Raw genomic sequence first — 14,116 nt, 5'->3', positions numbered from 1 at the left:
AGTCACTGGGCAACTTGCTAGATGGAGAGGGAATAATCCTGAAAAATGCAGTAGCTGCTTCTAATAGCATCTAAAAGGATCCCTGGAGAAACACAGATAATCTGCTTCCAATGATTCATCAAGTTGGTCCTTTGTTTCATTAATTTGAGTGTCAAGTGCAACCATACAATAAAGAATTGCCAAGACCTGATAAGATTCTCCTCTGGCTGCTGCTTTTCCTGCCCTAACAACTGATACTATTCATGCCTAAAGCACAAACTGAATAAATAGCTTCAAGGCTGGCAATGTTGGACAGTGCTTCCTATTTTGCTTTTCCTTGAAACGCTAAATTATGTGCTTTCTTGCCCTCTCCCAAACACGTTGCTCTGATGTTCATTATTGCACCAATAATTTTAACTTTCTTAATACTAAGTATGGAAGGATGCCTCATAAGATAAAAATAGTTCCTGTTGTATCATCAGTCCAGCAATAGATTAGGGAAGATTAAAAATGGATTGTAATGCCTTTTTTGGCCTTGAGAAAGCTCTTATTGTGCCCATGGTTCAGTAGGCCTGCTGATCATTTCTATCTTAATGTAATCTTTAACATTACACTGCTACAGGTGAGGTGTTAAGTAATACATTAAGACAACTATTTTCACTGAGCAATTTCACAAGAAATATGTTTTTAGCTAAATTAGACGTTTAACAAATGCCATTTGTAATTCAATGCAGAGGAGAGAGCATCCTTAAAACAAGCTATTGATGTGAATTTCCCAACATAAGACAATAATTATGTTCTTTTAATTTTAATTGAAGTCCTGAATGTGAAATTATGTGCAGTCAGTACAGTAGACCAACGGAAAGCACCAAAGACCTTAGGATTGGGAAATACGCCATATGCAGTTTTATCTCTAGCAGACAGAAATTCTTCATCCAAATTAGGAAGAATCTACAGGTCAAGTTAATCATGTAGCTGTGACATGCTGAATGTTTTTAAAACTTTCAGATCATTTAGATGAACACCAGGAACCTCAAAGGTTAGGCAGAAATATAAATTGCAATATTTAATGAAAATAATAAATGAAATACTTGAGACGAAATATTGTGAGCTAAAGATTCCATGAGAATAACTGGATCTGATAAAGTAAAAATAAGAGGGAAGAGAAAATTATAAAGCGAGCAATTGAAAAACGGAATAATAAATAATTTTTTTAAGAAAAATAATTTCATTATAGGTTTCTCTATGCTACGAACATAAATGCAAACGCTATAGAGTTGTTGACATCTAGGAGGCTGACTTGTTTTTATCAACATCGCAAAACAGAAAATTTAGTTTGCAAATTTTCAAATGGCTATCACGTTCAGAATCCAATCAGGTTCTCCTTCTTTATTACTTGATGACTTCTTTAAAGATAAATAAGCCCGCGGACCAAGAAGTGGGTACACTGGCTCGGTTAACTCTCTCTGCCCAGAAATTTCACTACTGAAAATTTCAGATTATTATTTGGGGGCGGGGAGGGGGATGCAGAGGACTTTAGGACCCAGCAGGCGGCGGCAGGCGGCAGTTGTGTAGATCACTGAGAGACTACGAGGGTCCGGTTCAGTTTTAATTCTGTCTCTAATCTCTGCAACAGCGGCGCTTCCCGGGTCCCGCGGCTCCCGCGCGCGATCTGCCGCGGCCGGCTGCTGGGCAAAAATCAGAGCCGCCTCCGCCCCATCAGCCATCATGGAAACCCTCCAGGAAAAAGTGGCCCCGGACACGCGAGCCTGAGGATTCTGCACAAAAGAGGTGCCCAAAATGAAGACCCTGATGGTGAGTCAGTTGTGGCAACTCTACTGGGCAAAGAGGGGGATCCCCGGGCTCAGGGTCCGCTGGGCGCACCGGGGAGACTCCGGGACGCCTAACCCTGGGCCGCGAGGTCGCCTGTTACAAAGGGACAACTTTCTACCCGCTCCGCGTTCCCTCCCGATTCTCCAGCTCTGCCTGGCTCGTATTCTCAGAGCCAGGATGGGAACCCGGGTTGCCTCGCCTCCTGGATCTCCGGCGAGAGGTCCGAGGGGGTGGCAGAGAGCTGCAGGAGCGATGGAGGAGTGGGCAGATCGCTCCAGGGATGGGGGTGCCCAAAAGCAACAGCCTGCCAAAAACTAAGAGGGACGGGGAGGAGGGACCTTTGCAGACTTTCTTCATTTTCTTGGATTTCAAACTTGCAAGGATCGCCAAAGGAGAGCCCCAGGGCCCCAGGAAAGGAGAGGTGTTAAGGACTCAACATTCCAGCAGCTTGGCTGGGGTGGCTGAGGTAAACGGACCCTTCCCCAAAGTGCAAACCCACCCCTGCCCTCGGCCCCGGCGCGCTCCCTCCCTCAGCCTGGGGCCGTACACCACCTGCCCTCTACCGAGAGATCTGGGCGGCTGCGGCCGAAAGCAGCGACGCGCCCCGAGCATCCCTTGCGGTCCGCAAGGGGACGGTGCTTTCTCTGTCCCAGTTGCGTGAGACGGGGCTCGGGTCCAGGCCGTCCCCCGGGCCAAATCTCCCCCACTAGTGTGACCACCGCGCAGGTGTCCCCGCTGGGCGCGCTCCTCCGTTGTCTGTACTCAGCCCCTCTCCTCTCCTCTCTCCCGCCCGCCCGCAGCGCCATGGTCTAGCAGTGTGTTTAGCGCTCACCACCATGTGCACCAGCTTGTTGCTCGTGTACAGCAGCCTCGGCGGCCAGAAGGAGCGGCCCCCGCAGCAGCAGCAGCAACAACAGCAGCAGCAGGCGTCGGCCACCGGCAGCTCGCTGCCGGCGGCGAAGAGCAGCCCCCAGCCGCGCCCCGGGGTCCCCGCGGGACCGCGGCCACTGGACGGATACCTCGGCGTGGCGGACCACAAGGTGACAGCATGCTCGCCAGCCCGCTCGCCACTCAGCCTGGGGTTCCTGCACACCTGAGCCTTCCCCCTTTCCCGGGGCTGGGAGGCGCTGTGAGTAGGTGCCGTTCGGAGGCTGGAGGGGAGTGGACCTGCTGGGGTAGTGTGGACTAGTTCCAACTTGGTATGAATTCTTATTTGGAGAAAGACACAAAGTTTTGTAGACAATAGGGGTGAGGTGAGTGGACCCCAAAGCCTAACTTCCCAGTAGAAATCGGCCCTGGAACTAGAACTCCCTGATCCCCAGAATTGCAGCTGGGAATGGAGGTCCGGTTCCTGAAGCCTCGGGTTTGGCTGCCGAGTCGCTCCCTGGTGGGAGGAAACTGGGGATGGCGCGGGTACCAGCCTGAGCGTTCCTCTGACCCAGAACCGGAGGGTGAGCGCAGCCAGCCCGCGGCCACTGCTCAGGATCCAACGTTACCCTCTGATCTCTCCAGCGCATTGCTTTGGGCTGAATTCTCTCAGCCCTGGGGAGCGGTGCCAGGCAGGCATGGAAGACTTGAGGCACAAACTCAGCTTCCATTGGTTTGAAACTCATCGTTGTGAGCCTGTCTTCCTCTGCCTTCCGGGAAGCTGCTGGATGGCGTGGCTAATAATTAATAAGATGAATTTTTAAAAATTGAGCCTCCTTTCCCTGGAATAATAAATATCTGGTTTCAGTGTGTGAAGCCTCTGGGAGAATCCTAATCAAGTTTTCTGATTCTGAAGATATTTTAATACACTTTAAATGTATCCCTCATTATTTGAAGTTGCTCATATGTTTTTATTAAAACACAATTCCACTCAGCTTTATAAAGCTAGAGGATTTCTTGAAATCTCCCAATTATTCCTTTTATTTTACTAAATTTTATGGTTGTGAACCGAAGTAATATATAGTAGATACTCCTTTTATGTGAAAAGGTCGCTCTAACCACGTGAAAAAGCCAAACTTTTTAAAAGTAACATTCAAAATATTGCCACACACTTGTTTAATGCATAATGCTAAGGATTTGAAAGATATAAAAGAATTTAAGGCAGGACCCCATCTTACAGATCTGTAAATACCTGAGGACAAAACAATATACTATGAAATGTGTGTAGATAAACCGATAGATTAAAATGTATAATAAATGCCAGATATGAACAGTACTGTAGGGGTGCAAAAATGAGAACGATGACTTCCCTGGAAAGATCAAGGAAAGCTGCTTTGAAAAAGTGGAATTTTGCAATGGGAAGAATTCAGGGAAGCAAAAAAGGAGGAATCAATTTCATCAGGAAGCCTTTATTTATTTATTTATTTATTTATTTATGTATTTATTTATTTATTTATTTTTGTGGCAGGAGCAGGGGTTGGGGGTGTTAGTAGACTTAAAATCCAAAAGTAGATGGCTATCAATTTTGCAGTTACAGCTTTCGTTTTCTCTCTTAGTTGTTGATTGATTATATGCTTTGTATCTGCATGTGGAAGCAACCGATAAGGACTGGAGTTCTAGGAAAGTTTAGACATTAGCTTCTGACTGTGGATGGCTGTGGTGTTTATGTGTAACTGGTGTATGATGGATATACTGAGCTCACCGATTTCCATGGCTATTGTTTGGTGGAAATTACTATCTAACACTTGAGAAGCTTTGATTAATGGCAGCATCAAAAGGTAAATTTGCTGAAAGTTTTGATCAGCTTTTGGGAAGAGATTTCTCATACTTTTCTTCTTGTGTTCTTCTGCTGGACAGACACCAGCTAACAATATTGATAGCTTAATGCAAAGTATAATACCCTAAGGTTTATGTTCAAAAGAATGTTTATTGACACAAATACATTTGATTTCAATTTTTGTTTATCAGTGCCTTATTTTACTGAAACAAAGAACAGTCCTTTTCTATTTGGTGGGGGGGATGTTGATACTCTACATGGGAAATTGAAATGATATGCAGTAAAAGGGTTTTACAAATTGTGAAGTGCTATATGAATGATAAATATTGTGTGACAGTCATTGGAATTCCTAGTAGAAGAAGGTCTTTGGAGATAAATATGAATATCAATGAAATTATTTCATGGAACACCAACATCTCACAAAATTCTATACCCAAATGTTTTGAGGGAGTTCAGGTCACCACAAGCAAGGGAACAAAGGCATATCTTAAAGTCTATGTCTTCTGTTTAGACATTATCCCAATTGTCCCACTGAACTAAATATAAACTTCTCAGAATGCATCAACTGATTCTCTTTACTGCTACTATTTAGCTGACAGGAAATTGGGCAGAGTTCCCTTATGGATGGTCATATGAAGGTGCATATGTAAAATGTTGTTTATATTCTCTCCAAAAGTTGCTGTTTAATTAGGTTTATTTGAGATCTTTCTATAGTCTTTCAAAGGCAAAGGTAGAAGACATTTGTTAGAATATTGCTAGGAATTTTTTTTCTAATTAGCACAGGTGAGAGTAAGAAATGAAAGCTTTTCTATTCTTATTATATTGCCAGATGATACTCAGATTGCTTATTTTTCTTTTACCCTCACATCAGGCCTCAGAAAAATGATGGAATATGCTGGATGTGATGACCACCAAGCCATATGCTGCTGCATATTGAATCAGAATTCCAACAGCCTTTTTTATCTGCCATTGATTTACAGAGTCTGGAGAGAGTTACAGATATTATTTAGGAAAATGTTCACACCTCCATAGCTGGAGGCCCCAAAGACTGATAAATATGTAGTGTTTATGCTCAGTTGCATGATGTTGTTAACATTAACAGTTCCAAGATTAAATTCAACAGGTGGTCCTAATCCCCAGCACCTGAATTTCACAAATTACAGCCTGTCTGCAATGATGGTCTTGTCTCATATGGCTGCAGACTGAATTACTGTTGAGATTAAATCACTATGTGCTTTTGTTGAAAGATATGCTGCAAGTCAAGTCAGTGATGAGCAGCATGTGTTGGGGCTTAAAATATCACTTTTCGTGGTCATATTCTCTACTTCCTCTTTCACAAACTATGTGAGCTGCAGTTGTAATTTCAGTATCACTAAATGAAGGCTACATGGAGTTTCTTGTCATAATGAAGGCATTTTCTGTTAGAGTCTTTCTCTTCTTTCCCAATCCCTTTCCCCAGACCTCTTCCCACAAATGTTCCACCAACTCATTTCCCTCATGTTACATGTCTGTCTCTTCAGGTACTATAGCTGTATTCTAACATTACTCTCTTGGTCCCAATTTTTGGAAGCCAATGATAACAAGATTGCTTAGGTACAACTGAAGAAGCCAATTTTCATGGCTTTGGGAAACTTCTGCATTTAGAACTGCAGCCTGACACGCAGACACACACACACACACACACACACACACACACACACACACACATTAAATCAAGAAATCGTTAGAGGAAAGCTCCAAGTCTTATAGCAGAGTGGAAGGGAACTTGGAATGCAGTTCAGTTTCCAGTCCGGATCTCGTTTGGGTAGATGAGGTCATTTGCCATCTGGTAGACCCTGTAAAATGAAACTGAGCTAATTCCCATTTTTAGAGGATAGGCTCTTATCACAGAAGGCCCACTATCACCCAGGCTACCCTTTACTGAAATGGCTTATGAAAGGACAGTGATCAGTGGGGTCTACAGCTGAGCAGCTATCTCTTTGCTTCAGAAGTAGCCCCCAGGGATGGATTTTACACATACCAATAACATACTTGTCCTTAGTTCTTTCCTTTTTTAGGCACTCAGTTATTCAGACAAATCAAAATTGCTTAGTTGTAATAGTACTATTACTATGAACTGGTAACTATCCAGTTGGAGTGGTAAGACAAGTCAGTGCAAAAATTGAAAAATAATAATCCAAAACCAGAATTTGAATAAATGCCATCTAACTTATTTTGAAATTATAGGATGAGTATTCCTCCTTTAGAAAAGTGTAAAAAAGTCTCAAATACAAGTTTACATAATGTATTTGACCGTATGTTATGACATTTGAGTTGTGAATGAATGACTGAAATGAATGCTAAATCATTTGAATCTCAAGGAAATTCAAAATGAGCTAATTTTCAATGTTCAGGTATTATAAAATGTAATCTGCCAATGATAATGAAACGCTGTTACCACAAAGCATCAAACCCCCAAAATCAGAAAAAGAACACTATTTCATGAGTGAGGAGTTGTAATAATGTAGTCGCTTTTAACAGGATAAATGTTTTTTTATAACATTTATTAAAATACTTAACCGTCCTTAAATCTGTGACAGCCAGGATAATTTTTCCAGCTTCCCACGGGATAATTTCAAGATACTACTATCCTCCTGTAAATGGCAGATGAGTTTGACCTGGCTCACTCTTAAATTCCTGGCATGCTGGCTTTCCTGCTGATCTGTGAACATTCATTCTGCCTCGGGACCTTTGCACATGCTCTTCTCGCTTCCTGGAAAGCTCTTCCCCAAGTCTTTTGCATGGTTGATTTCTTCTGGTCATTTAGTCATCAGGTCACATGTCATCTTCTTGTGAACCACATTCTTTAACTAGCCCCCTCTTCAACAGTCATTCTCTGTCATATTAGCCTATTTTATTTTCCTTATAACACTTAACAATATCTGAAATAAACTTAAAGTTTAGTTGTCTATTTTCTGCCCTTTCCCCAACTGGAATCTAAGTGCTGTGACAGCAGTGTCTTTTTACATCTTGTTGAACAGTTTAACTCCAGGACCTAGATCAGTATCTAAAATTTAATGGGTGCACAATAAGTATGTATGGAAAGAAAGAGGGAAGTGAAGGTGGAGGAGAGAAGAACAGACCTACTTACCTATGTCAAATTTTTTCTCTACAAGAATCACCAGTACAGTTTCAAGACCCTAGTGTGTCTCATTTTTCCTGAATTTGTTCTGCCCACAAAAGTAATTCTAATAACAGGGAGGCAGAGGAGGTAATGATTTAAGAGGAAAGACAAAAGAATCTTTGGGAATGAGATTTAGGTATCCATTGGATACCTAATTAGGTATCCATTGGATACCATTGGATACCTGCTTGTTGGATGGATAACAAGCATGGTATCCATCCAACACTTGTTGAAGGCCTAATAGTTTCAAAATTGGGCATTCTGGAGGAAGAACACAGTCCCTACCCTCAAAGAACCTTTGATCTAATAGTTGCAGAGAAAAGACAAAGAAAAGTTCAATAATAAGGCAAGCAATGAATAATAATTTGAAATCAGGAAGCAATAATTCAAGGCGCTGACTCTAAAAGGGAGATAATTTCTGTGATCTTTTTCCGTCTATAAAACAAGTTAAATTATATTATTATCTTAGAAGTTTGTAAAGCTTTCAAACTAATATTCCACTCTTTATTAGCCTCATATCTGTTCATGCGTGTGTGCAGGATATCCAATGAATAATAAGTGAACAAATTGGATATCAAAGCAACTTCAAAGTGGATTGATTTTAAATTCAAAATATTGTCTCTTTATGATTTTCCTTTGGCATGACATAGGGTCGTCTGCACTCATGAAGTTAAACCTTCTTAAATGTCTCTGTAACATATGGCAGGCTGGGCGCAGTGGCTCAAGCCTGTAATCCCAGCACTTTGGGAGGCCGAGACGGGCGGATCACGAGGTCAGGAGATCAAGACCATCCTGGCTAACACGGTGAAACCCCGTCTCTACTAAAAATACAAAAAAACTAGCCGGGCGAGGTGGCGGGCACCTGTAGTCCCAGCTATTCTGGAGGCTGAGGCAGGAGAATGGCGTAAACCCAGGAGGTGGAGCTTGCAGTGAGCTGAGATCCGGCCACTGCACTCTAGCCCGGGCGACAGAGCAAGACTCCGTCTCAAAAAAAACAAACAAACAAACAAACAAAAAAAAAAACATATGGCAACCACCTTAACCAAGCTAAATCTCATAACTGATTGTATTAGTCAAGGTTCTCTAAAGAGATAGAGTTAGTAGGATATTTATACACACACACACACGTGGGAGTTAATTAAGTATTAACTTACACCATCACAGCTTCCCACAGTAGGCTGTCTGTAAGCTTGAGGAGCAAGGAGAGTCAGTCTGAGTCTCAAAATTGAAGAACTTGGAGTCCAATTTTCAAGGGCAGAAAGTGTCCAGCATGGGAGAAAGAGGTAGGCTGGGAGCCTAGGCCCACCTCACCTTTTCACGTTTTTCTGTCTGCTTTATATTCCCTGGAAGCTGATAGATTGTGCCCACCAGATTAAGGGTGGCTCTGCCTTCCCCAGCCCACTGACTCAAATGTTAATCCCTTTTGGCAACATCATGCAGACACACAGGATTAATACTTTGTATCCCTCAATCCAATCAAGTTGCCAGTATTAGCCATCACAAGTCCACCCCTTGTCAACTTGAACCCATACACATCTCCTGAGATCATACATAATCTTCAAATAAAGACAATAATGAGGTCATAATAATGCCTAACATAATATAACTATCCTTCATACAACTGGAAACACACCAACCACCAACCCAAATACTATTACATAAAGTTAATACTTAACTGCTGATATGTGGTCAATACATCTTATGTCACATGATAAAGGAAAAGGAAATAAAATGAAGATCTTTTCTTAGTACAAGTGTATACATGCACAAACGTGTTTTTAACAGAAGAAGGAGGAAATACTCATGACAATTACAGTCCTCATTTCTGCAGCTGTTCAAGTAGCTAGTAATGATTACTACCTTCTTCTACTACCCATTCTGTATTCCCTTTGCCTTCAGCAAGCACCTCAGCAGGTCACAGTTTTTTTCCTGGTGGAGTGACCCAAACCTTCATTCCTGAAGGGTCTGGGTCATTTGTAGTCCTACCTGGATTGGGCGGTTGTAATTTCCCATTGACTTCAGTCACAAAGCATGATAATACCCTAATGGACACCCTAATGGATCTCCTGTATTCCATGCATACTCTTCCTTACCTCTGTTGTGGAGTAGTGGACTGATTTCATCTTGATAGTTTGGGTCAGTCACCCTAGCCAACACTGTAACTCCCTTCTTGGCCTGTTGACTTAAAGGTAGGAGGAGCCCAAGGTGTCCAGGTGGCAATCTTAACTTCAGTTTAATGGAATCATTGTGTCTCTAGGTGGCAGCATTCCTGTTTTTGTAGCTAAGACCTCTAGGACAGCAGAACGTAATGTTGCAGGAACAGGAAGCAAAAATTTTGCTGGTGGATCACTAGGGGTGATGGTGAGTTGTTCCGCTTCCACTTCCACCCCTTGATTCCTAGACCCGTGAATCCTGGCTATGGGAGAAACAGTACCATATATGGGACACTGATGCAGAGCATACATCCCTGCCACCATGGCCTTCTGGAGAACTTTGCCCCAGCCCTGCAAAGTATTGTCACCTAGTTGGTGTTGTAATTGTGACTTCAAAAGGCCAGTTCACCATTCTATAAATCCAGCTGCTTCAGGATGATGGGGAACATGGTAAGACCAGTGAATTCCACAAGCGTGAGCCGACTACCACACTTCTTTAGCCATAAAGTGAGTGCCTTGGTCAGAGGCAATGCTGTGTGGAATACCATGACGATGGATAAGGGGTTCGGTGAGTCCATGGATGATAGTCTTGGCAGAAGCATTGTGTGCAGGATAGGCAAACCCATATCCAGAGTAAGTGTCTGTTCCAGTTAGGACAAACATCTGCCTTTTCCATGATGGGAGAGGTCCAGTATAATCAACCTGACACCAGGTAGCTGGCTGATCACCCCAGGGAATGGTGCCATATCGAGGGCTCAATGTTGGTCTCCACTGCTGTCAAGTTGGGCACTCAGCAGTGGCAATATCCATGTCAGCCTTGGTGAGTGGAAGTCCATGTTGCTGAGCCCATGTGTAACCTTCATCCCTGCCACCATGGCCACTTTGTTCATGGGCCCATTGGGCAATGACATGGGTGGCTGGGAAAGAAGCTGAGTGGTGCCCACAGAATAGGTCATTATTTAAATCCTCCTCTGCTGAAGTCACTCCATGTGAACACTGACATGGGACACAAATATCTTCACATTTTTTGACCCCTCAAAAAGGTCCATCCACATACCTCTTCCTTAAATTTCTTTGTCACCAATTTTCCAATCACGCTTCTTCCAAGTCCCTGACCATCCAGCCAAACCATTGGCTACAGCCCATGAATCAGTATATAATCATACATCTGGTCATTTCTCCTTCCATGCAAAGTGCACAACCAGGTGCACTGCTCAAAGTTCTGCCCACTGGGAAGATTTCCCTTCACTGCTGTCCTTCAGGGATGTCCTAGAAAGGGCTGTAGTGCTACAGATGTCCACTTTCAGGTGGTGCCTGCATACCATGCAGAACCATCTGTGAACCAGGCCTTAGTCTTGTCTTCTCTGTCAACTGATCATAGGGAACTCCCCATGAGGCCATCCATGGAGGCTGAGGGAGAAGGCAGGATGGTAAGACTGGAGACCATGGGCATTTGAGCCACTTCCTCATGTAACTAACTTGTGCCTTCAGGACCTGCTCAAGCCCGATCACATATATTCCACTTCCATTTGATGATGGAATGTTGCTGTGCACAACCCACTTTATGGCTGAATGGGCCAGAAAGCACTCAGTTCATCATGGGCAATTCAGTTTGCATGGTGACTTGATGACCCATAGCCAAATGTTCAGTTTCCATCAAAGCCCAGTAACAGCAAAAGGAGAGTAGTCATCTGCAGAAGATGGCAGGGCCTAGCTCTAAAATCTTAGAGGCCTCTGTGGTGATTCACCAAAGGCTCCAAACAGCATCCCTATCTGCCACTGACACCTCAAGTACCGTTGGATCTGCTGGGTCATATGGCCCAAGTGGCAGAGCAGCTTGCACAGCAGCCTGAGCCTGTTGCGGAGCCTTCTACTGTTCTGGATCCCACTAAAAACTGGCAGCCTTTTGGGTTACTAGATAAATGGGCCAGAGTAACACACCCCAGTGAGGAATGTGTTGCCTCCAAAATCTAAATAGGCCCAGTAGTTGTTGCGCCTCTTTCTTGGTTGTAGGCCAAATGCAACAACTTATCTTTCACCTTAGAGGGAATATCTCGACAGGCCCCACACCACTGGACCCCTAGAAATTTTAATGAGGTAGACGGTCCCTGAATTTTAGTTGGATTTATTTCCCATCCTCTGGCACGCAAATATCTCACCAATAAGTCTAGTGTGTTTGCTAATTCTTGCTCATTGGATGCAATCAGCATGATGTCATCAATGTAATGGACCAGTATGATATCTTGTAGAAACAAAACGTGATCAAGGTCTCTCTGAATAAGATTATGACACAAAGCTAGAGAGTTGATATACCCCGAAGGCAGGACAGTAAAGGTATATTGCTGGCCTTGCCAGCTGAAGGCAAATTGCTTCTGGTGGGCCTTATGGACAGGAATGGATTTGCCGAATCAATGGCTACATACCCGGTACCAGGAGATGTGTTCATTTGCTCAAGCAGTGAAACCACATCTGGTACAGCAGCTGCAGTTGGAGTCGCCACTTGGTTAAGTTTATGATAATCCACTGTCATTCTCCAAGATCCATCTGTCTTCTGCCTAGGCCAGGTGGGAGAGTTGAACAGGGATGTGGTAGGACTCACCACCCCTGCATCTTTCAAGTCCTTGATGGTGGCACTAATCTTTGCAATCCCTACAGGGATGCAGTATTGTTTTTGATTTACTATATTTCTAGGTAGAGCCATCTCTAATGGCTTCCATTTGGTCTTTCCCACCATAATGGCCCTCACCCTACCAGTCAGGAAGCCAATGTAGGGGTTCTGCCAGTTACTAAGTATGTCTATGCCAATTATGCATTCTGGAACTGGGGAAATGACTACAGGATGAGTGTAGACCCACCGGACCCACTGTAAGTCAGACCTGAGCAAAACTCCATTAATTACCTGACCTCCATAAGCCCCTACTTTAATGGGAGGACCTCAATGACATTTTGGGTACCCTAGAATCAACATCAGCTCAGAGCCAGTGTCCAGTAGTTCCCGAAATGTCTGATCATTTCCCTTTCCCCAGTGCACAGGTACCCTGGTAAAAGGCTGGAGATCTCCTGGGGGAAGGATGGGAAAAAGAGTCACTGCATAAATTGTTGGTAATGTAGTAGGGTCCTTTCTCAAGGGGATCCAAACTCCCCTTCATTCAAGGGGTTCTGGGTCTGTAAACTGGCTCAAGTCTGGAAATTGATTAAGGGGCCATAATTCTTTGTTTTTACAATTCAAATTAGTATTTTGTCCATTTGACTTTGAAATTTTCTGCTTGTATAAATTAAGTAGAAATGCAGTAGGCTTCTTATAAATTTCACTTCTAGGAACACCTTGATTAATTAGCAAATGCCAGAGCTCTACATGAATCGGGCTATTCTGATTGTTGCTTTGCCTCTGCTGTCCATTATAGTAGCTATGCCCACCTTGCCTTTGACGGTTGAATGCTGCCACTTGGCCCCGACACCTCAGGATCCAATTATTCCCACTATATTTAAATTTTGTAGTTGAGTGACTTGGTTCCCACTGTTAGATCTGACATACAGAGAAGACCAATTATGGGACTCTTCAAAAATGCGGGTGCTGCCCTCATAAATCTATTTCACAAGGTATTTTTCAAGGGTATATCTTCTGGACCCTCCCAGATGGGTCTAAAGTGACTAATCCACTCCACCATCCCAGTCTCCCTAAACCTTTGGGTCCCTTCCTCTCCATTAAACCAGGGGAGATCAGACATTTCCAGCTCACTCACAGTGAGTCATCTTTTAATCCATATTTCAGCTAACCAAGCAAATAAACTATTAGAACCTTTTTTAACTCCTGGAGCTGCAGTATTAAAAGCAGAGCGGGCCCAAATCAATAAATTCAGCCTGATCCAACTCTATGTTCCTTCCACCATAGTCCCATACCCTTAATATGCATTCCCATGCCTACTCTCCAGATTGCTGTTTACATAAATGAGACAATTCAAACAGTTCTTTTCAGGTGTAGCACACCTCCTATTGGGTCACACTCTCAACCTCATCTCTAGAGGCCCACTGGGACTTTAGTCTAGTTATAGGTCTAGAAGCAAACATGGGTGTTGGGGGTGGCTCCTGAGGAGAATTAACACTATTTGGCCTGGCAGCTGCCTCAGGGGAGGCCATCACTGTTGCCTCAGGCAGCACAGGGTTTATCTCTTCAGACAGAAGTGGAAAGGCTGATGGCGGCATAGGTCTGGGAGGGGATGTTGCCACTACTGCAGATTGGGAAGCTGTTCCTTCTGGCAAATAAAGTTTCATCAGAGTTTACAA

At 43.5% G+C, this 14,116-nt stretch overlaps 1 protein-coding gene across 3 annotated transcripts in view; it reads left to right on the top strand.

The window, feature by feature from the left end:
- Positions 1-1,544: 1,544 nt before the first annotated feature.
- Positions 1,545-14,116, top strand: part of ST6GALNAC5 (ST6 N-acetylgalactosaminide alpha-2,6-sialyltransferase 5) — a 193,880-nt gene continuing 181,308 nt past the window's right edge. For 2 of the 3 annotated variants that reach the window (XM_023209225.2, XM_023209218.2), the window contains exons 1-2: positions 1,553-1,794; positions 2,613-2,852. In XM_023209225.2, coding sequence (XP_023064993.1) covers positions 1,780-1,794; positions 2,613-2,852 — 255 coding nt within the window. In that variant the 5' untranslated portion in view covers positions 1,553-1,779. Of the gene's footprint in view, positions 1,795-2,612; positions 2,853-14,116 lie in introns of all 3 variants that reach the window. The other variant, XM_023209211.2, reaches the window with a different exon arrangement.

This window comes from Piliocolobus tephrosceles, chromosome 1, assembly GCF_002776525.5.
Source record: "Piliocolobus tephrosceles isolate RC106 chromosome 1, ASM277652v3, whole genome shotgun sequence".
NCBI lineage: Eukaryota > Metazoa > Chordata > Mammalia > Primates > Cercopithecidae > Piliocolobus > Piliocolobus tephrosceles.
This window is presented reverse-complemented; position numbering and strand designations above follow the sequence as displayed.